Genomic DNA, 21,089 nt, shown 5'->3' on the forward strand with positions numbered 1-21,089 from the left:
TTTTAAAAAAGCCATATTCCAAGTTGATCTTGTTTGGTTGTGTTTATAATGTTACAGATTTAAAAGTTAAAAGGAAGAGTATTTGTTCTTCATTGTTCTGCTTTTGTGATTTCATTTCAAGAACTGCTTACTTCTTTAGGAAACATACCAATAACGTAGAGCAATAAAGTTGATGTTAATTCATAGGGAAAACACAACAGAGGAGAGAGTAACTAAATACGAGATGGTAGTTTAATGCAGACGGACTCAGTTGAGGAGGAGAGTGGCTGGTAGAACCGCAGCAAGTGCAAGGATGATTAGCTGAGTCTCGGACTTGGAGCCAGAGGATCTTAAACCATAGCCTAATCCCATAAAACTGGTGGGTCTTGGGTCCATTTGAGCCACTGGAGTCGCTGAATAAAGTGAAAAGTAACATTTTTTTGTTGAGTGTTGATTGTTTTGATGTTTTGGTTTTAGCAGACACTGAAAACCTTGGTAAAAAGGGGCTTACCTGCGACCCGAGAGTTGTTCTTTCTACCTAGAGAGATTTGAGAACCATTTGAGCTAGAAGGTGGTGGAGCAACAGGCGAGGAAGGTGGTGGAGCAACAGAGGAGGAATCACTAGGCACCCCTCCTACTATGAACCGAAAACATTTTCATAAGTTTCATGAAAACAGTGAATCTCACAGAGGACAAAGTACAAGTTTCGTTTACGTACCAGGGGAGGTGGAGGAGGAGGAGGAGGAGCAAGAAGATGAATTGGCTGGAATGTTGCAAAGTGGAGGCAATTGTAGAGCAAGAGTTTGATTGATAGGAAAAGCAGGGGATAAAGTAGATGTGTTGTTGAGGAAGAGACAGAGACAGTTTGCTTCTTGGTTATAGATCTGGTTTAAGCTGTCACAGCAAGGCTGAGCCGGAAGCTGGACAAAGCCTTGAACGAATGGACCACATGGAGCTAAGGAAAGCAGTCTGGAGGCACATGTAGATGGTACTTGAGCAAGAACCAGTCGGAGAAAAAATGGTGACAACAAGGAGATTAGAAGAGTGATAAAGAGAGTAGAAGAAGCCATTTTCTCTAGGAGATTTAAGTTTTCTTTCTTCTTTGTTTTGGAGATAGTGAGGGGTTTTTTCTGAGTATTTAAGGTCAGAATCAATTGGTTTGGTGTGAGATGGTGGATAGCTATTGTTATTGCACACATGATGTGTGTCAAATTTGTTGCAACACTTGAGAATTGAGATCTTCATGTTTGTGTATTAATTTGAGTTCATTCGTAAATGATGCTTGCTTCTTGTTTCGAGTTTGACCAATAGAAAGCTACCAGAAACCAACTCTTCAGCACATTTATCGAGCGTTTATTTATAAATTCGAACGGGGAAACTTTAAGTCGTTGTAGTATAGTGGTAAGTATTCCCGCCTGTCACGCGGGTGACCCGGGTTCGATCCCCGGCAACGGCGTATTTTTTTCCTTCACATTTTATGATTTGCTAGTCCTTTTATTTTCTGTTTCTTTAGTTTTAGTCCCTCTAAATTGAGGATTTTCGCTCCAGTCCTTTTCTTCCTTATTATTTATACACATCACAAGCCGAGGCAAAGTGAAATCCTGACAAAATCAAACTCACTTTCAACAGTTACTTCTGTGGTCCGTTCTTAAACCCTCCGACGAAGCTCCGGTAGAGAAAAACCTCTCTCCGCCTCTCGCATTCTCGGGAGCCATGTACGGCGGAGGTAGGTTTTATTTGATCCCTCCCTAAATTCAGCTCACAACATCTTTTTCCTTTTCGCTTGAGTTCGTCTCGTCTCAAGGTCTAAACTTTTTTTCTGTGGTGGGTTTCGTAATCTGTTGGACAGATGAAGTGTCAGCTATTGTAGTTGACTTGGGTTCACACACTTGCAAAGCTGGTTACGCCGGAGAAGATGCTCCCAAAGCCGTGTTCTCCTCCGTAAGTCTTAGTTTCTCATTCCTCCAACTTCTTTTCTTTGCAATTGAGTTTATTTTCCTTAAAGTTGGGTCCTTTTTAGGAGGTAACGTCTCAAAACTCCCTAAAATAATTTCACAAATCTCTTATCTCCCTCTCTATTCTTCATACCCTCACCTTATTCAATAATACTCGATGAGACAATTTTACCCTTTATGAATTCTCGAATTAGATTAAATTTTTTAAATAAAAAAACAAAAAACTCGGGCTCTCAAACCCAGCTTCTTTCGACCCGAGAAACTCACCCGACCTCTCTCAACCCAGCCGCCGGCGATTCTTCCGTCGTCGGAGCTCCTACCGCTGTCGTTCTTCACCAAATCAAGTTGAATCAAGTTGTTCTTCAAAATGCAGGTGCGTTACTTCACTTTAGAGTTGCTTTTGGTTGAATTTGTTTTTGATTTGTAAATATAGAAATTCAATTGGATTTAGATCGAAGAAAGCTTAGCACATTGGGTGTTTTACAAAGGTTTATGGGTCGATTGAGCTATCTATTAGATAAGAAAGGGATTTGGCTTTCGATTTCAGTGAATTAACTCGATTAGAACTCGTGTACCATTCGATTCGATTTTGATAGGAGAGAGAAGGTGGTGAAACTGGTAATACTGATATTTTTAGTAAAACTAGTAAAACTAGTAGTAGTACTAATTATGATTTTTTTATATTGGTTGGTTTGGCAGGATACAATATGCGAGAACGTCAGCCTACATTTTAAATATGAAGGACGCATGTATAGTATAATGTTTAAGAGGAATATAACATTGTTGATGTTAAAAGCAAGGATACAGAGGAAGCTTGGGTTTGTTGAAAGTAACGTTCAGTTGCAGCTGAGCTACAAGCCACTACTGGTAGAAACATTGGAGCATTGTGAGCTTAATGATGATGAGGATGTTAATGTTTATCTAGACTCCGTTAATTATGAGAAGCGAAGATGTATGTTGTTTGTGAATGTCATCCCTTCTGAGCCTCAGCCTGAGCAAGTTCCCATAGTGCCCATAGTGCCCACAGTGCCCACAGTGCCCATAGGGGACCAAAGTTCTGTTGGTATGAACTATGAAAACCAACATGCGAAGGATGGTGAAATCGGACCTAACGCCATTGTTGTCTACGTAGGCAAAGAAAAGGCTGTAGAGGGTGATTCTAATAAAGAGGGTGAAGCTGAATCACGTGATGAAGGTGATGAATATACTGAGCCACGCCCTGTTGTAGAACCGTGTAAGTATATTGAACCATGGGATGACGGTTTGGATCTGACTAAACTTCAAGAATTTCCAAACAAGAAGGCATTGCAAGATGTGGTGGATAGAGCTTCATTCGCTAACTGTTTTAGTTTTGAAATAGTAAAGTCGGACAAGGTGCGTTATGTGGTCAAATGTCCTAAAGAAGGATGTAACTGGGGTTTACGAGGTGGTAGGATTCGAGGTACAGATATTTTCTCGATTAGAAGGCACAACAAGATGCATACATGCTCTCGGGCTAGTCAAAGTTCAAGCAATAGTAAGAGGCAAGGCACTCCACAATTAGTTGCTTCTCTTTTACATGGTGATTATCCAGGGCAAATGGAAACTCCACCTCCGAAAATTATCATGGATCTTGTCAAGACAAAATTAGGTGTTGATATATCATATTCCACGGCGTTGAGAGGGAAAAATCAAGCTGTTACTGATTTGAAAGGTAGCCCAGAAGAAAGCTACAAGATGTTGCGATGTTATCTGCACATGTTAGAGAAGGTTAATCATGGTACAAGATCATATGTGCATTGCGATGAGAATAATAAATTCATGTACTTGTTCATAGCTTTGGGAGCTAGCATTGAAGGATTTAAAGTCATGAGGAAAGTTATAACTATGGATGCAACTTTTCTAAAGAACGGATATAAGGGTGTTCTTGTTTTTGCGTCGGCTCAAGATCCTAACCGTCACCATTATCCCTTGGCGTTTGGTGTTCTTGATGGTGAGAATGATGCAAGTTGGAATTGGTTTTTGGAGATGTTGAAAACCGTTGTTGGGGATTCTTCTGAAATAGTATTTATGACTGACAGAAATACAAGTCTCATTACAGCCATAGCTAATGTGTATCCTCTAGCTCATCATGGTTTTTGTATATGGCATTTATCCCAAAATGTGAAAGGTTATGCTCGTAACGTCAACAAAGACGTTGTTGCATGGAGATTCATGGAGTGTAGTAGGTTTTACACAGTGGCTGAGTTCAACATTGCTTACGCTTCTTTTACGACAAGATATCCTTCTGCTGCCAAGTATCTTGAAGAATCTACCCAGAAAGAAAGATGGGCAAGATGTGTTTTTCCAGGAGATAGATACAACCTAGACACAAGCAACTGTGTTGAATCGTTGAACAGCGTATTTAAAGATGCAAGGAGGTACTCCTTGATACCCATGCTTGATGCAATACTTAAAAAATTCTCTGAATGGTTTAATGAACATCGGAAAGATGTTGTGTCTGGATCAGTCGCAAATAAATTGGTGCCTTTAGTGGAGAACTACTTACATGATTTATGGGCAACTGCTGAGAAACTAAAGGTGATAGAGCTAAATGGTTTCGAACTTGAATACAATGTCATTGACAGTGACGGAAAGCCTTATTTGGTGAAGTTGCGATTGAGAAGTTGCAGTTGCAGGTTTTTCGATATACAAAAGTATCCTTGTGTGCATGCATTGGCGTCTTTCATTACATTCCAAAAATATGGAGGTAAGGATATCGAGTTACATGAGTTGTGTTCTAAGTATTATTGGACGGAGCTGTGGGCAATTGCATATTGCAGGACAATTTATTTAGTACCTGATAAGTCTCGATGGGATGTCCTAGATGACGTCCAAGATATGCAGATCATGCCTCCGAATCGGAAAATAAAAGGGGGAAGAAAGAAAACAAAAAGGTATGCATCTGCTGGAGAAAAACGACCAAAGACTCGACCTAGGACGCAGAATAAAAGGCGCCGGAGACAAGGACTCCAATGGTTGTTATTTGGAGATAATGTTCATGTTTGATTCACCTCTTCATGTATCAATTGTGTTTGGTTTGAAACTTAATGTAAAACTTGGTTTGAAACTTAATTTGAAGTCTATTAATATTTTCTTCTTTCAAAATATGTGTATATGAGAGAGTAGAACTGGCAGAACTGGCAGAACTAAGATAAAACTGGTAAAAATAATAAAATTGGTACTACCTAAAATCAATACATATTGTATAATACATATTGTATAGTATAAATGTTCTACATAGGTTTCTACTATAAATGAATAATTTTCGAAAATATACCAATTTTAATTTATTTATTGAAGAATCTCAACAAGTGTTTCCTTACACTTTTAATGTCACTTTGTAAATAATTACCAAGTAAGCATGAAAAAAGTTATAGAATTATAAGTTTTAACTTATGAAGTTGCAAAAAGCTTGTAATTGTATGTTAGTTAAGTTTAATCAACTGTAAAACTAAAAAAAGTAATGCTAAGGTTTAGTAAAACTAATTAAACTGAGAAACCTCTAAAGTACAACTATTTGCAAGTTTAGTGCAACCGCATTACTCGGTAAAACTGTGTGTGAACACACAGTGTGAACGCACACATCTTTTACACGTGGCCAGAATTGCGTTTTTTCTTTCTTTTTTGACGATAGCATTGCGTTTTTCTTTCTTTCTTTCTTATTTTATCTTCACTCCAGCTCATTCTCCATTCTCAGCCATTCATTCATTTTCTTCTTCGAAACCTAAAGTACACCGAGTCCTCCTTCTCTCATCTTCAAAGTCGAAGATCCTAGATCTATTTCTCTCCTTCTCAAACTATGGAACAATTTGAGGCCGACCCATACTATGCTGATCAGAAGAAGGCGAGGAAGTTACAAGCATGGCGAGAAGCCATAGCCGATGGTGATTTTGGCATGCCTCGAATTTGCCCATGTGGCAAACGAATCGTCAATGAGATCTCTCCAACAGAAACAGAGAAAAAGAGATGGTTTACTTGCGTTAAGTATAAGGTAAATTAAATTTAATCAAATACAATTGAGATACCTGATTTTGTTAACTGTTCGTTGATATAATTTGCAGGATGATGGATTGCACAGGCGGAAAAATTGGGCTGATGCAATTGAAGAAGAAACCCAAACCTTAAGGAAAGATGTTGATAACCATTGGGAGAGATTGAAGGAATTTGAACCCCATCATACTAAGATCTATAATTTGCAGATGGAGCTTAAGGAGAAGAGTGACGAGATTGCCAAACTAAAGGAGGAGTTGGCGTTGCTTACCACTCGAGTCGATCTCCTGGATAGGTTGTGTTTCGATTGATATTATCTGAGTCGATCTCATTCTACGTTGGTTTAAAACTTGTTGAATCAGATTCTGTTTCTTATCTTTTCCTTGAATTCTCTTGTTGAATCAGTTTCTTATCTTTCATGTGACTTCTCTTGTTTAATCATGATGTTCTATGTGACTTCTAGGATTATGCCTCCTTCTTGAATTGAATCATGTTCTATATTTTTCTTATATGAATTCTCTAGTTTTTGTTTAGTTTTACGTAGTTTTACCAAAAATACGAACGGAAAATCCAAGAAAATAACGTAGTTTTACATAGTTTAACTAGTAATACCAGTACCAATCGCAAATCCAACAAAATAACAAAGTTTTACATAGTTTTACTAGTACTACGATGACAAATCAAAGAAAATAACATAGTTTTACTACTTCTTAGACCTTTTCCTCTTCGTCCCTCTCCCTCCTTCTTGCGAAGTACTCGGTTGCTCATCAGCTACAGGCGCCTGACATGAAACCAAATTTTGTTAACACCTTCTAGTATTATCAAGTATTACTATAGTATTACGAAGTATTACCTTTGGTTTCTCTTGCTCTTTCACATATACTTCCAACGGTTCGATCCTTTTTTCAAGCCCATCAATCTTCGCCGAAATGTTATCGAACTGGGTTTTCATATCCTGCTTCATGGTCCTTAGAAGATCCACCAACTCAACAGTATCTTCTCTCGGTTGTTCATTGGCGACTATTTCCTCATTCGCATCGTTTTGTCCTGAACGAGTAGCCACATCGGCTGTGTACATCTCCTCCAAAAGTACAGGTAGTCCTCTACGAAGGCGCCACATCCAATTGGCAACAACGACATCATGGGTATCCTCTTCCTCAGCTTCTTCCATGATTAAATCGAGAAGAGGAATTTCTTCATCATTATGAGGGATCACACTAGCAATTGCCTGTGTAAACGACCTACTTTAGATACATTACAAACCAATTTATTCAAATGATTAATAATGGCAATTGCTAGGATAACTAACCGTTGTTGTACCAAGTGTATCACCAATATTCTTTAGAGGAAAACCTTTCTGACCGGTCCTCTTAAATTTCCTCCTGCACATCCTAGGACAACTTGCATCCGCCTCAGGAATTTGGTCAACGTAAGTGTTCGCCAAAATTGGAACTGCCTCAAATAGTAAAAACTACACAACACAAGGAAAAAAACTAAAATCAGCTTCACTTATAAGAAATATCAACAATGAGAAAACTTCAAATTTTAAACTAACTAACCTCCAATGGAATACAGAAACCTGGAACAGGCCATAATGCATTCTCTTTAACCACGACCCCATTAAAATGACTCATTGTATGGGAAATCTCTTCTAGCATGTTCTCGAATGATAATCTCCCCCAAGGAAAAGACACACAAAAACCTAGATCATTCACTGCGCTTACAACAAAATCATCGATACCCATTGCATCTCTCCCCGAGTCTTTTGTATAGCCTGCAATGATGCTTCCTAAAAAGTAGAGAACCGCCATCTTCAACCTATCACGAGTACGATCTGGTTGCATTACCAATAGGTGTCTCCTCACATCTTCAAGTGTAATCTTTTTTTTTCGTAAAAAATATTTCCTTCGAAACACGGTACCGCCGGCTTCCTTGTAATCAAGTGGATAGCACCGACAATCTAATCCAGACATCAAAGCATGTTCTCTCAGACCATACCGGATTGGAACACCATTCACAACAAACCATGCTTCCTTCTTTTTTTCGATTTTAGCCGTTCGAAGTAAGAGCATCCACATTCCCATAAGCTTGTGGTTTGGTTCCCTTGGCATGTGAAAAATGTGCTTGAATTGTGGATGATTCTCAAACCAATCCCTCTCAGAACTAGTTAGTGGATGCTCTAATTTATCCAGCGTTTTCAAAGTTTCAAAAATATGACACCTAGTCGATAGCTTGATTTTCTTGTTGTACTGGCTAGGCTCGAAGTGCATTCCTAAAGGTTTCATCGCTTCTGTTTCCTCCGATTCCTGCAACAATATCAGTTTTATATAAGTTATACCAATTATACAACAACTAGTTCTACCAGTTCTACTAGTTCTACACCACCTAGTTGTACCAGTTCTACTAGTTCTACACCCAATAGTCGCACAAGTTCTACTAGTTCTACACCAATAGTTGCACCAGTTCTACTTGATCAATTTCAAATTCCAATGAGTTTTCAAATTCCGAACGAATGACACAGACTTGTTGTACTTACACTTGCATCGTTGTCCTCCTCGTGCTCCATCTCACTTTCGCTTGTACTCCTTCTCGAGTTACCTGCCGAGTTCGAACTTCCCTCCTTATCTTCTTCTTCTTCTTCTTCTCCTTCATCGTCTTTTTCTTCCGATTCTTCTCCTTCATCGTTTTCTTCTTCCCCTTCATCGTCTTTTTCTTCCCCTTCTTCACAATCTTCTCCTTCATCGTCTTTTTCTTCCGATTCTTCTCCTTCATCGTTTTCTTCTTCCCCTTCATCGTCTTTTTCTTCCCCTTCTTCACCTTCTTCTCCTTCATCGTTTTCTTCTTCCCCTTCATCGTCTTTTTCTACCCCTTCTTCACATTCTTCTCCTTCATCGTTTTCTTCTTCCACTTCATCTTTTTCTTCTTCCCCTTCATCGTTTCCTTCTTCCCCTTCATCGTTTCCTTCTTCTTCTCCATCGCTTGATTCCACAGAAGTAGATCTCTCGTTATCTCCTCCTTCTTCATCATCTTCTTCTCCATTACTTGATTCCGGAGTAGCGGATTTTGCTTTCTCTACTTCGTTCGCATTTTCTCTTCCGACCACCGGATTGGGTTCCTCCAAAACTCGACTTTCACTTTCTTCCGCCACCGTACTCAAAGCTCTCTCTCCTCCTACTGTCGCCGGACTCAAACCCGACACACCTACTTCCGGCGAATCGGATTTTGCTTTCGAACCACCATCTCCTTCTGAGATCTTCTTCTCTTTCAAACGCTCACTCCTCCTCCTCACAAGACCCCCCCTTGTTTTCACCATCTTCTTACTCTATTTTTGGTTGATTGAATGAAAACGAGAAAACCCTAGTTCTACAGTTTTACCCAAATCGATTCGAATTTCCCGAAGAAAGAGAAGAGTGACGAGAGAGAGAGCAGTTTTGTTTTTAAAAAAAAACCGATTCAGTTTTTTTTTCGGGTTTTAGATCCGATTCAGTTTTGGTGGATACTACTCAGGTATTTTTTGTAAATATCTAATTTTTCTATGGACAAGAGTGTAAAACAACACATTCTCGATTTAAAAAAAAATCAAAAATAAATGCCAAAAAAGAGAGGGACTTTTGAGATTGTCAGAACATAGAAAGGGACTTTTGAGACGAAAACTCCCTTTTTAGTGTAGAGCAAGCAATTCGAGAAAGTTTAGTTTTTTTGTTGTTGTTGTTGTTGTGTTGATGTGTGTCATAAGGTTGTTGGAGCAATAGATGGAACTGGAATGGATATTGATGATGCTGCTGATATGGAGGATGCAAAAGCCAATGTCGTGGAGTCTGATAAAGAAATGGGCAAACGGAAGCTTTACTTTGGGTCTCAAGCTTTGAATTATCGCCGTGATCAAATGGAGGTCAGGGTTTTTGTTATGAACTAATAATGTTACAAACTTCAAGCTGGTTAAAATCGAGGGATGATTTTTTTTTGTTTCTCCATGTGTGTGTGTGTGCTCCAGATAGTGTCACCCATAAAGGATGGCATTGTAAATGATTGGGATATGGTGGACAATGTATGGGACCATGCTTTTAGGTAACTCGTATAATCTATTTTAATGTCTTGATTGTTTTAACTTTTTCTTTTTCATTTATGGTTGGTTGATGAACTCATCTGTTTTAAATTTTTCTATTTTCTTAGGAATTGTCTAATGATTGATCCCAAGGAACATCCAATGCTGCTAGCAGAGCCCCCTTTGAACACAGAACAACAAAGAGAAAAGTCTGGTTTCTTTATCTTATATCAATGCTGTTTTCATCTTGGAATCTGGAACTTATTATCTCTTATGTATCATATGTCTAACAGGGCAGCTGAGATAATGTTTGAAAAATACAAAGTGCCAGCATTATTTACAGCAAAAAATCCTGTATTTTATCTTACCTTGTACCATCACATTTTTTTTGTTATTGTTGTTGTTTATTCTTGATTCTGAAATGTCTATTTCCGTTTCTGTTGCTTTCCTTCTTGCTAGGTTCTTACATCGTTTGCATCGGGGCGAGCTACTTCTTTGGTTGTTGACTGGTAAGACCAGTGGACGTTCGACTTTTTTTGATTTTTTCTTCATTTTTCTTCTGTGACATGTCATTCTGTTGTATCTTGTTTTCTCAGTGTGGTATGGTTTAATTTTAAAGACTTGTGAATTAATCATATTTTACCCACATCATGTTTACATCCTCTATATTATCTTATGCAATTGGAATTTGGAAGCAGTGCTTGTAGTTACCTTCTTGCTAAAGAATTTTCTCCACTCTTTTATCATCCCTGTTTACTTGCATAACGCATTATAAAAAAAAAGAAGGTAAAATAGGCTTTTCATATTAAACAGAAACTTAGGCTATTTGTATCCTGTATGTTGTGAAAGGGTACCTTATTTACGGTTTGTATAATTCATCTGAGAAGCACTGATCGTATACACACTTTTCCCCCTTTCAGTGGTGGAGGATCCACGACTATTTCACCAGTGCATGACGGTTATGTTCTTCAAAAGGTATATGTATAACTCAATTTGGTCGTAGCCAAGTCTGTGTGTATGCTGGTTCTATTGTTTGGTAGTTGCCATATTTTATTTCCAAACTATCACCGAAAATTCATCCTGATCTGCCATTCGTATGAATTCTCATCTGTGAGCATTTTGGAAAGTTCCATTTCTTAAACATAAGTGTAACGTTGAATAGTGATATCTCATTGTCCGTTTAATGAAAAAATTGTTATTCACAGGCTGTCATATCATCTCCAATTGGTGGAGACTTTCTCACTGATTGCTTACTGAAAAGCTTGGAGAGTAAAGGGATTAAAGTAAGTTACAACTATTGTCTTACCATTCTGGAGCCAGTTCTTCTGATCTTTACTGGTTCCTTCTTTCGCAGATAAAACCTAGATACTCTTTCAAGAGAAAGGAAATACGACCAGGAGAATTTCAGGTGATTCTGTGCTTCTGAGTTAAGATACGTTTAAAACTGCAGCTTTCTATTTATCATTCGAAAGAGAAGTTTGTATGTTAGTGGCACAGTGGATGTTGTTCTTTTTAGTGGCAATGAAACTGAAGAATCATAAAATTTATATCTCATTTGACCTCTTCGAGTCCTTGCAGGTTACAGATGTAGAAGTTCCTGATACCACAGAAAGCTACAAACTCTTCTGTCAGGTCTGTAATTAATATTGGTTCCTTCGTTTTAAAATTTCTTTTGCTTTCTGACTTGGTGGTTTAGTTTTATTTAACAGAGGATGATAGTAAGTGATATCAAGGATTCTATTTGTCGAGTTCCAGACACTCCGTATGATGGTATGACTTTTTCCGTGTCTTTCTTTGGTATAATTCATTTGCTCCTCTTTCACAATTTAGAGTAGTTGAAGAGATCTCGTTTCTGCTTGATCATTTGTTATATAGTATAATATTAATTTGGGTCATCTCACACCTTACATGTAAGCAAATCGTTTTCCTGAAATTTTCTGCTGCTTAGAAGATACAGGGACAAAGATACCTGAAAGTATAATGAACAGTAACTTGCTTTATTAGGCTGATATTTTAATTTCCTTTGCAGACAAATCATATTCGAACATTCCAACAACGTCTTACGAGCTTCCTGATGGCCAGTAAGTCCAGTTTATGTGTTTGTTGTTGTTATTTTTGCTCCAAATGCAAATGTTATCGAGCATAAGTTTAAATTACCGACTACTACTATTTTTTTGACGTAGAGGCAGTATTCATTTTTCTCAGGAAACTTGATTATTGTCTCTATTCAGTCACATAATCTTATTAACTTTGGCTTGCAATACAGGACACTTGAAATTGGTGCTGATAGATTCAAAGTCCCTGATGTTATATTCAACCCTTCTATAGTTCAGGTAGCAACTTTTGTGATAAAACTCGCCTCTACCAATGTGTTAGATCATGTTTCTCTTGCGCTCCCAGTTGCCTCTGTCAAAAGGCGTTTTCTTTAATTACCACATATTTGTTTTCCTGCAAATTACTAGACTATTCCTGGAATGGGGAATAATACAGACATGCTTCATTCTGTTCGAGGGTTACCACAAATGGTACGAGTATTTTCTTTACCTGTACAATCTCAATTCCCTTTTAATCAGCAAAAAGAGAAAGAAAAAAAAACACTTTTCCAATTCTACAGGTCATAGAGAGCATCAGCAAATGTGATGCTGATATACGCAGAGAGTTGTATAGTAGCATACTGGTAAAAAGAAAACTGATTCAAATATTTTATTCATTACTAGCTGAAGCTGTAAAAATTAATATCAGTGCCGTTTCTTTCTCCTTACTTGTTTGCAGCTGGCTGGTGGAACATCATCGATGCAACAACTTAAAGAACGCCTCGAGAAGGACTTGGTAGAAGTAAGGGCGCTCTCCTCTCTCTTATTTTTTTCTTATTACAGCTTGTAGACTGTCTTATAATATACAAGATCGCTAAAAATAGTATGTTGGCTTTGTTGTAGGAATCTCCTCAATCAGCTCGAGTAAAAGTGTTGGCAAGCGGTAACACAACAGAAAGGAGATTCAGGTTTGAATAAACAAAGAACTACTTCTTCCTCTCTTAGAGGCTTTTATAATATATGTTTCTTTCGGTAAAGGGAATGGGGTATATATGTGCAGTGTGTGGATAGGAGGGAGTATATTGGCATCACTAGGTTCATTCCAGCAAATGTGGTTCTCCAAGTCTGAGTAAGTCAAACACATTAGATTGGATTTGTTGTGTAGATCTCTCGAACACAAATATTCTCGTCAGCTCGGCTTTGAGTTGTTTGTGTGTGTACATCATACATGACACAGGTATGAAGAGCATGGAGCTTCTTACATCCAGAGGAAATGCCCTTAAAAGCTGATTGAGATCAAGAAATGTGTTCGATATTGGTTGGTGTATTAATATAGTAGTAGTTGGTGTGTGTTTTGCCGTAAAATGACCTTATCCGTCTCCAAACGTTGGATATATAAAAACGTGTCGTAATTTTTTGTCACATTAAACTGTATCCAATGATGTAGATACACGTGTTAACCATTCGATATGATCCAATAATGTAAAACCACGTGTCAGCATCTGGTCTCTCTCTCTCTCTCTACACAGATCCTTCCTCTGGACGGCAAGAATCGCCGACGTGCCCCTTCTCTTCTTTAATTTTTTTTCCTTTTAATCGGATTCTCCCAATTTTATTTTCATTTTCGACAGATTCTTCCAATTTTTGGAAATTTTGGATTCTGGAATCGCGCGGTTCTTGTGGGTCTTTGCGTTTTCCTTTATATCGGCAATAAATCTATATAGATCGCGCGATTTAGTCAATTTCTCAAGCATCCAGATTTCTTCTATTCTGGAAAAAAAATTGTTTGCTTTCTTTTTTTCAGGTGGATAATTTTTTTTTTTCTTTCTTTGTCGTTTTCCTGGAAAATTTTTGTGAATAACGGCGACAAAATCGACGAATCGGATTGTGGTTTCGTTAAAAAATTTCAATTTCTGAAAAAAAAAAAAAAAATCATGCAACGGATCGTAGACAACGCTCTCGCTGTTACCAAAGAGTGAGTTTTTTTTCTCTTCTCGTATCACTGCATTCATCTCGTTGTATTCCCTTTATAATTGATTAGTTGATCTTGATCTCTATGTGTGGGTGGATTGTGTTGTTGTTAGACTAATCCTATCATAGTATCTTTATTCTTATTCTTATTGGGTTTGTCTTCTTGTTAGAGATGTTCTTCTTCTAACAAGCCTAAACTAACTATGCTTTCGGTTATGTTTTGACTTTTTAGTGCAGATCAGTGAAAACTGTTACATATGAGTCTTTGAATAACATTGCTAGATGCATTAACGGTGTATCTGCTCTTTTGTTGACCCTTCTCCCTGGGAAGGCTAATATCCTTGAAGGTCTTCATGGCTGGGAACTCAGGCCTACGTTTCGTGGACCACGTTTACCTCGCTGGATGCATAAGTATTGTTTCCTTCCTCTGATGATTCTTCTTCTTCTTCTTCTTCTGTTGTTTAATCCTAAATTCCTAATACTATGCTAATTTTATACTCTGTTCCAATTTCCATGGCAGTGGGGTCTCTTCTTTCAATGAGTTCATTCATGAGCTTTCTGTGGATTCTGATACTTCAAGCTTGGAGTATTCTTCTGGAGATGAAAGTGATGGTCCGCTGCCTGCATCACCATCATCTCAAAGCTCACGCCTCTCTTGGGCCAGTGCTTCTGCTAATTCTGAATGTCACTGGACTGAGTGGATTACTTTCATTCTTTGGTGGTTGATTTTTCCTTTACGGATCTTGCTGTGGATACCACAATATTTTACGAGTTTGTTCTTTAAACGAAGTTCAAGAGCTCCTTCGAGCCCAAGAAGACACCAACATTCATCTAGACCTCGTATTAGCAAGACCAACTCAAGCAAAGACCATGATGTTCCCAACAGAGCTACTGATAGACGACGTGGAGTTATTGAGGTTTGTCGATGCTCAAATATTCAATATTCTTGCTGCTGTTCAATTTTTGGTTTTAAACCTTTTCACATACTCTTCCTACTTAATGTCCTTTAATTTTTCAGGATCTTCATCTTGCTATCGAGATATGCATAGAAGCAATATTTGATTTTTTTCACAAGGCTACGCATCTTCTCCTTTCTCCATCAGAAGCTTTCGCAATATTGTTTTCTTGGTTCTCACCTTCCAGTCACAGCGCTAAAAGACACCATGGTGACGTTTCAGATGATGAAACTGTGCTGACTGCTACTTTAGGAGCTACAGATCCATCTCCCACGGAAAGGCCCGTAGAACAGCCCACACACTTATACAACTCTATGAACACAGATACCCGAACGTGTCAAGATGTCATAACAGAGCTGGGGTATGGTCAGATTCAGTATCTCATGTTTCTATGTATTTTTCTCTTTCTCAAGCATTAGATATTTACTTAATTTCTCTTCTACATTTGGTAGGTATCCTTACGAAGCTATCCGTGTTGTTACATCTGACGGATATGTTCTTGTCTTGGAAAGGATACCAAGGTATAACTTTCTTGTGAGATGTATGCTGACTTGAGCGTCCTTTCCACTCCTGTTTTATTGTCTCTTCCTTAAAATGTGATTGTTGAATGCTTCTCTTGTCTTTGCAGACGCGATGCAAGGAAAGCTGTATTTTTGCAGCATGGGGTTTTGGATTCTTCGATGGGGTAAGTTTCATGGTTTAGCTTTTAGATAACTCGTAAACTTTGCAAACTTAGTAAGCTGAATATAGGTGAGGAAGTATTATTTTCTATATCCATGTAGCATAAAATTCCAGGTGTGTTTCTATGTTCCCGACGCTATACCCGAGTGGAAATTTATTTTCATAATTTGTTCCCCTCATACTTTGCATGAGTGTTTGATTTTCTCAAGACACAAGATTAGATTTCGGAATCTTTTGGTGAGATTAAGAGGGATAGTGCATTCAGTTATTTATAAATCATCTCATCTTCTTTTGCCTTTCCTTCTCAACTGCACAAAGATTTCAGTTTTTACTTGAACATCCTATTATCATCTGAGGTTTTGATCAAATATATGTTCTCTAAAACATTATTGATATCTCTTTTCCTCTTCTGCGTGTTTTTCTTCAGATGGGTATCTAATGGGGTTGTTGGATCTCCTGCTTTTGCTGCGTATGACCAAGGTTTAAGCCTCAAGTTTTTCATGTTCCATTCTTTTATTAGTTCACATGCAGCAACGATATATCAGCTTCTTACACTGTTTTCTTTTACAGGCTATGATGTTTTTCTGGGTAACTTTCGAGGTTTAGTTTCAAGAGATCATGTGAACAAGAACATATCTTCAAAAGAGTGAGTTATTGTTTAAAAGTTCACTTCTTAGTTCTTACTATATCTACATGTACTGTCTGGTTTCTTTATGATAGCGGAGTTTCGTATATATTTGCAAGTTGTACAAATGTTGATTGGTATTTGACCAAACTGCAGGTTCTGGCGATACTCCATTAACGAGCACGGTACTGAGGATATCCCAGCGATGATAGAAAAAATTCATGAAATAAAAACTACAGAACTCAAGCTCTGCCAGCCCAATATCGATGAAGAAATCAACCAGGAGGAGCCTTTTAAGCTCTGTGCCATCTGTCATAGTCTAGGCGGTGCTGCAATTCTGATGTATGTAATTACTCAAAAAATCAAGGAGAAGCCGCACAGACTCTCGCGACTAATCTTACTTTCACCTGCTGGGTTTCATGAGGACTCAAACTTAGGTTTCACATTAGTTGAATACATATTCCTTTTTATTAGTCCAGTTTTGGCTTGCGTCATTCCTGCCTTCTACATACCGACAAGATTCTTCAGGATGCTTCTGAACAAGTTAGCTCGCGACTTTCACAACTATCCTGCTCTTGGTGGACTGGTCCAAACTCTAATGAGTTATGTAGTTGGTGGAGACAGCTCGAACTGGGTCGGAGTCTTAGGATTGCCTCACTACAACATGAACGACATGCCAGCTGTCTCCTTCCGTGTGGCGAAACATCTTGCTCAGATCAAACACACTGGTAAATTCAGGATGTATGATTATGGAAGCAGATCAGCTAACATGGAGGTTTATGGCTCTCCTGAACCGCTTGATCTAGGGGAGTCTTACAAGTTCATCGATGTGCCTGTGGATTTAGTAGCGGGAAGGAATGACAAGGTGATTCGGTCTTCCATGGTGAAGAAACACTACAAGGTGATGAGAGATGCAGAGGTTGATGTATCTTTTAATGAGTTTGAGTATGCTCACCTTGATTTCACATTCTCTCACCGCGAAGAGCTTTTGAGATATGTGATGTCGCGGCTTCTGCTTGTGGAACCGACACCAGTTCAACAGAGGCAAACCAGCCCGAAAGGTATGAAGTTGAAGAAGAAGAAAAAGGAAGTACAGTAGAAGCTAGAACCAATCTATGGCCAATGGTCAATGCCTCATAGAGTTTGGTGCATGTCGTTGTATTGTGTTGTTGTGTGTGAGTTTCATGTGTGTTCTATATCAATCTTATATTGATTGTCTATGCTAGTGTACATATAATGTAAAGATTGGTCTCATGATGAAATGATCCTGTTGTGAGAGATGCTTTTTTCAGCAGTATGATATATAATAATGTTTGTCATGAAGATGCTATGAATCCAGTGAATTACTCCATTCCATTGGAAAATTCTGAAGTGGTTGGGTGGCTATGAGGAATATGGCATAGAACTTTGTGCGTCACACACATTTCATTCAGTTGTCGTAATATGAATCATAGTTACATGTTTTTCAATACACATTTCATTCACTGCTGTATCCACGAAGCAGGAAAATTACAGCAGTGATCAGTGATTTCGGTGTTGCGTGATTCTCATGTTTCGTGAGACATGTAAAGAGAAAAAAACGAGTAGACAATTTTCTTTTTTGGAATAAGTCAAAAAGAATGAATGAGAAACAGAAGAATCCTCATGGAAGCCCTAGTGAAGAAGAGGGTTCATTGGAGATCTGATGGATCTTGAAGAAGGGATGCTCTTTGCGGATTTAAAAGCAGAAGTTGCTGCATGTCTCTTGGAAGCACACTGAACACTGCTTGTAGATCCTTCTTCAGTTTCTGAAACGTTCCTTCCAAATCGGCACCCCCTCCTCCTGATTCCCGCGCCTGCAAAAGAATTGTTTTTGATATGTCATAATAGCTTGAGGTCTGCTGAAGAGAGAACTAGTTAATGTCCATCATCATAGAATTCTCGAAGAGACTTCTACGTTCTACCTATAATACGCAGAGCAATACATAGCAAACTAGATAAAATCAACATCTCTCCGGCATGTAAGTACAGAGCAGGAAGATCATGATCATTTTAACTCTAACATGAGAGTTTCCAAATAAGATAGAGCATTCAGACCTCAATAAAAGAATCTCGCACAGAAGTAACATGAACATTAAATTTAAGAGTCAAAAGGTCAAGTAAATATACCTTGACTTCCTCATTAATGTGTTTCTCAATGGCATTGAAGGAATCCACTGCTTCCAATTCATTCATCTGAGACGTTATCTGCCTCATATCAGTCTTCATTCTAGCTAGCCTCCATAATCTACGTTGTTCTTGCTCGGCAACAGCACGCCGTCTTTGGAACCAAGGCATAAAGTTTGGCCCTTGTAGAAACCGCCTGAAAGAATATGAACTGTTTAGCAAGGGAACTACGTACTGCTAGACCAGAATGAGTCAATAAATCCAAGGACTATATTATTACCTATACAAGTCGGGCCAGTTGGATTTCATGCGTTTAGACAAAAACTTCCCAACACCTCTCGCAGATAAATTTGAAAGGAACTCATCTGCGCCGAAAGATGGGAGCAAAGGAGGGGTAACATACGGGGAAGTTCCATCGGAAGGAGCATTGACCTGGAAGTATGGACCAAAAGGTGCAAGGAAATTTGTAGTTAATTCCAAGAAATGGCGTCGCAGAATCTCATTATTAACAACTGACATTGACTCCTCAACCCTCGGTGACATCCCAGCATCAATAAGTCTATTCAAAATAGAAGTGTCTGGCTTAGTTATTGCAGAGTAGGTGGTCCAAACAGCTTCCTTGTGCTCTGTCATCAGACACAGAGGTCCATCTCGTCTAAGTTTTACTGCGTTTAGCAAATTTGTAGGAGAGAACCTTCTTAATGAAAGCTGTTGGACGCCTAATCCTTCAGTTTTAACAGATAGTTTACCAGCCGACCTACTTGTAAAGGCTACACGGTTTGAGTTTGGAGCAGGGGTTCCAACTGAGACAACATGAGGGATATTGCGAAGAGCTTTAAGGAAAAAAAGATTGGTGACACCCAAAACCATTGGCGGGAAAGTGTCTCCTTCTCGGAGTGAGTTTAGTCGAGCAAATCCTGGATCATGTATAGTGAAATATGGTCTAAAGTCGACGCTACAAAATAGTGGGGCAACCATACTCACAAGACAAGCAACTGCCTCAGAACATTGCGGAGGTGTTGGTGCTATGATAAGGATGGGCTCGCCTATAAGTAACAACTCCCATAATGTCCATAACTGCAACAATAGCCCCCGGTATATGCCAAAAAGATCTGCATCATGGAATAAACCTTGAGGAACAGACTGATTTGTAGGCAGCAAAGGAGCCATGGAAGAAGAAGATTCCTCATACAAAACACCATTTTCCAAAGGAAGGCTATGAGCAGGCGGCAAGTTCACCTTAAGCATTGCATTACCAATTGGCAGCTCCATTAGCTTACCGGGTACAGGAGCAGGCCACATAGAGACATAACCAGCAATATGTTGAATAGCCTTATTTCCAACATCAAAATACAAAGGGCCAATGATCTGCAGCAAAGGCCTAAAAACACTAGAGTAAGGCGTATGCGATAATATCACAACAGACTTCTGTTCACCTCCCCTTTTCAACCTTTCATCATGCCTCTGCCTATTAAACACATAACCATACAAGTACTTATCACTACCATCTCTCTCCTCAGTGTTCTTCTTCGGTCTACGAAACCGGAAAAAGAAAATGCAGTCATGTATGCTTGCGCGGTTATGATGCTGTGAGACAGAATCAGGAAAGGAATTGAATGAAACCTCAATTTCTTCTTCTTGTGAGAGACAACCTGGTGGATAACACTCTTCCAAAAGCTGCCCTTGCTCAAGATCAAACCTCATAATGCAAAATGCATGAATCCATCGTTTCAAAGACTCAGGATCAGGCTTTAAACTAAGCTCAGGCTTCACAGAGAAAGATGGAGACCGACTCATTTCAAATGTAACCAAGATTCTCTCCTACCCATCAAAAACCTTTACTAGTTATTGAATCCTCATCGTCCCTTATACTTCCCTAACTGAGGAGATTCATCAAAGCTTGAATTTTTAGCTTCAAACTAAGCTCAGATTTGCTGGGTTTGCTTCACGAAACGCTTACGCAGCCTGAAATTAAATCCAAGAGAATTTTTAAGCTCAAAAATGTTAGATCAGATCAACACCAACTCCCAATTAGCAGCTCCAATGCCTTTAAAATCGAATCACCACCACATCGAATACAACAAGAACAACGGGGATGTTTCTGAAAGCGTGCGTTGAGATTAGGGTTTGTGAGAGGAGAAGAAGATGTCTTACACGTTAATGAATTCAAAACTCAATCAAAGTTTGGGTTTTTCGTAGCTCAATTTTGCATTTCCGATTCGGAAGAATCGCAAAAACGGAAAGGTAACTCCGAAATGATGATGATTGATGATGATTCATGGAGCATTTGTTTAGTTTGTTGTATTTTATAAAAATTGCATAAAGGGCGCTTCTCTGTTGGGCTTACCGTTTAAGCCCATTATTAATTTGTAGAGTTAAATATTTAAAATTTACCGAGGCAAATAAGGTAATATTACAAAATTATCAGAAAACCTGTATTTTCAAACAGAATTTCATATTTATATTTAATAATATAGTTTAGATAATACTCATAAACTTGGGAGAATATTCCAATAGTGAAACCAAATGTTAAGTAATAGCAAGATTGTATAAAAAATTATTCTTATCAAACCAAAAAAATAAAAGTTTGAATCAGCCAACTCTTGTTTTGTATAAATATTACAGTAACCATCTTCAATTCAAAAAAAAAACTCTCAAATCTATTTTATTCCACAACATAAAATTATT

The 21,089-nt window shown here is 38.5% G+C and overlaps 6 protein-coding genes, 1 long non-coding RNA gene and 1 other non-coding gene across 10 annotated transcripts; 6 read left to right on the forward strand and 2 right to left on the reverse strand.

Moving 5' to 3' along the window:
* LOC104713011 lies at nucleotides 37-1,255 on the forward strand. Its single transcript, XR_755567.1, has 2 exons — nucleotides 37-358; nucleotides 460-1,255. It is a non-coding gene; the product is annotated as an uncharacterized LOC104713011 (long non-coding RNA).
* Nucleotides 1,364-1,435, forward strand: TRNAD-GUC. Its single transcript has one exon. It is a non-coding gene; the product is annotated as a tRNA-Asp (tRNA).
* On the forward strand, nucleotides 2,889-4,961 carry LOC109126489. The gene is made up of 3 exons (XM_019230080.1): nucleotides 2,889-3,168; nucleotides 3,295-3,842; nucleotides 3,942-4,961. Exons 1-3 carry the CDS (start codon nucleotides 2,889-2,891, stop codon nucleotides 4,959-4,961), a joined length of 1,848 nt encoding a protein of 615 aa, XP_019085625.1.
* LOC104713012 lies at nucleotides 5,669-6,360 on the forward strand. Its single transcript, XM_010430040.2, has 2 exons — nucleotides 5,669-5,946; nucleotides 6,017-6,360. The coding sequence occupies exons 1-2, from the start codon at nucleotides 5,755-5,757 to the stop codon at nucleotides 6,254-6,256; spliced, it is 432 nt and encodes a 143-aa protein (XP_010428342.1). The 5' UTR covers nucleotides 5,669-5,754; the 3' UTR covers nucleotides 6,257-6,360.
* On the reverse strand, nucleotides 6,649-8,584 carry LOC109126490 (uncharacterized protein At3g43530-like). The gene is made up of 5 exons (XM_019230081.1): nucleotides 8,482-8,584; nucleotides 7,505-8,251; nucleotides 7,255-7,416; nucleotides 6,799-7,173; nucleotides 6,649-6,726 (listed from the first exon to the last, which is right to left on the reverse strand). Exons 1-5 carry the CDS (start codon nucleotides 8,509-8,511, stop codon nucleotides 6,649-6,651), a joined length of 1,392 nt encoding a protein of 463 aa, XP_019085626.1. The 5' UTR covers nucleotides 8,512-8,584.
* Nucleotides 9,688-13,955, forward strand: LOC104713013 (actin-related protein 4-like). Its single transcript, XM_019229451.1, has 18 exons — nucleotides 9,688-9,837; nucleotides 9,940-10,013; nucleotides 10,119-10,199; nucleotides 10,284-10,344; nucleotides 10,450-10,499; nucleotides 10,911-10,965; nucleotides 11,196-11,273; nucleotides 11,345-11,398; nucleotides 11,569-11,622; nucleotides 11,700-11,760; nucleotides 12,020-12,071; nucleotides 12,257-12,323; nucleotides 12,453-12,515; nucleotides 12,605-12,667; nucleotides 12,763-12,825; nucleotides 12,927-12,991; nucleotides 13,084-13,152; nucleotides 13,261-13,955. The coding sequence occupies exons 1-18, from the start codon at nucleotides 9,709-9,711 to the stop codon at nucleotides 13,304-13,306; spliced, it is 1,185 nt and encodes a 394-aa protein (XP_019084996.1). The 5' UTR covers nucleotides 9,688-9,708; the 3' UTR covers nucleotides 13,307-13,955.
* Nucleotides 13,644-17,579, forward strand: LOC104713014 (lipase member N). 2 transcript variants are annotated; one of them, XM_010430042.2, is made up of 9 exons: nucleotides 13,644-13,998; nucleotides 14,232-14,405; nucleotides 14,515-14,911; nucleotides 15,013-15,311; nucleotides 15,403-15,471; nucleotides 15,579-15,635; nucleotides 16,059-16,111; nucleotides 16,202-16,277; nucleotides 16,413-17,579. In XM_010430042.2, the coding sequence occupies exons 1-9, from the start codon at nucleotides 13,958-13,960 to the stop codon at nucleotides 17,353-17,355; spliced, it is 2,109 nt and encodes a 702-aa protein (XP_010428344.1). In that variant the 5' UTR covers nucleotides 13,644-13,957; the 3' UTR covers nucleotides 17,356-17,579. The 2 variants fall into 2 exon arrangements, with proteins under 2 accessions (XP_010428344.1, XP_010428345.1); XM_010430043.2 differs by having other exon boundaries at nucleotides 13,645-13,998; nucleotides 14,227-14,405.
* On the reverse strand, nucleotides 17,652-20,673 carry LOC104713015 (protein DENND6A-like). 2 transcript variants are annotated; one of them, XM_010430045.2, is made up of 4 exons: nucleotides 20,556-20,673; nucleotides 18,682-20,366; nucleotides 18,405-18,597; nucleotides 17,652-18,091 (listed from the first exon to the last, which is right to left on the reverse strand). In XM_010430045.2, exons 2-4 carry the CDS (start codon nucleotides 20,196-20,198, stop codon nucleotides 17,927-17,929), a joined length of 1,875 nt encoding a protein of 624 aa, XP_010428347.1. In that variant the 5' UTR covers nucleotides 20,199-20,366; nucleotides 20,556-20,673; the 3' UTR covers nucleotides 17,652-17,926. The 2 variants fall into 2 exon arrangements, with proteins under 2 accessions (XP_010428347.1, XP_010428346.1); XM_010430044.2 differs by having other exon boundaries at nucleotides 18,682-20,673.

The sequence above is a fragment of the Camelina sativa genome, chromosome 9, assembly GCF_000633955.1.
Source record: "Camelina sativa cultivar DH55 chromosome 9, Cs, whole genome shotgun sequence".
In the NCBI taxonomy this organism is placed as follows: Eukaryota; Viridiplantae; Streptophyta; class Magnoliopsida; order Brassicales; family Brassicaceae; genus Camelina; species Camelina sativa.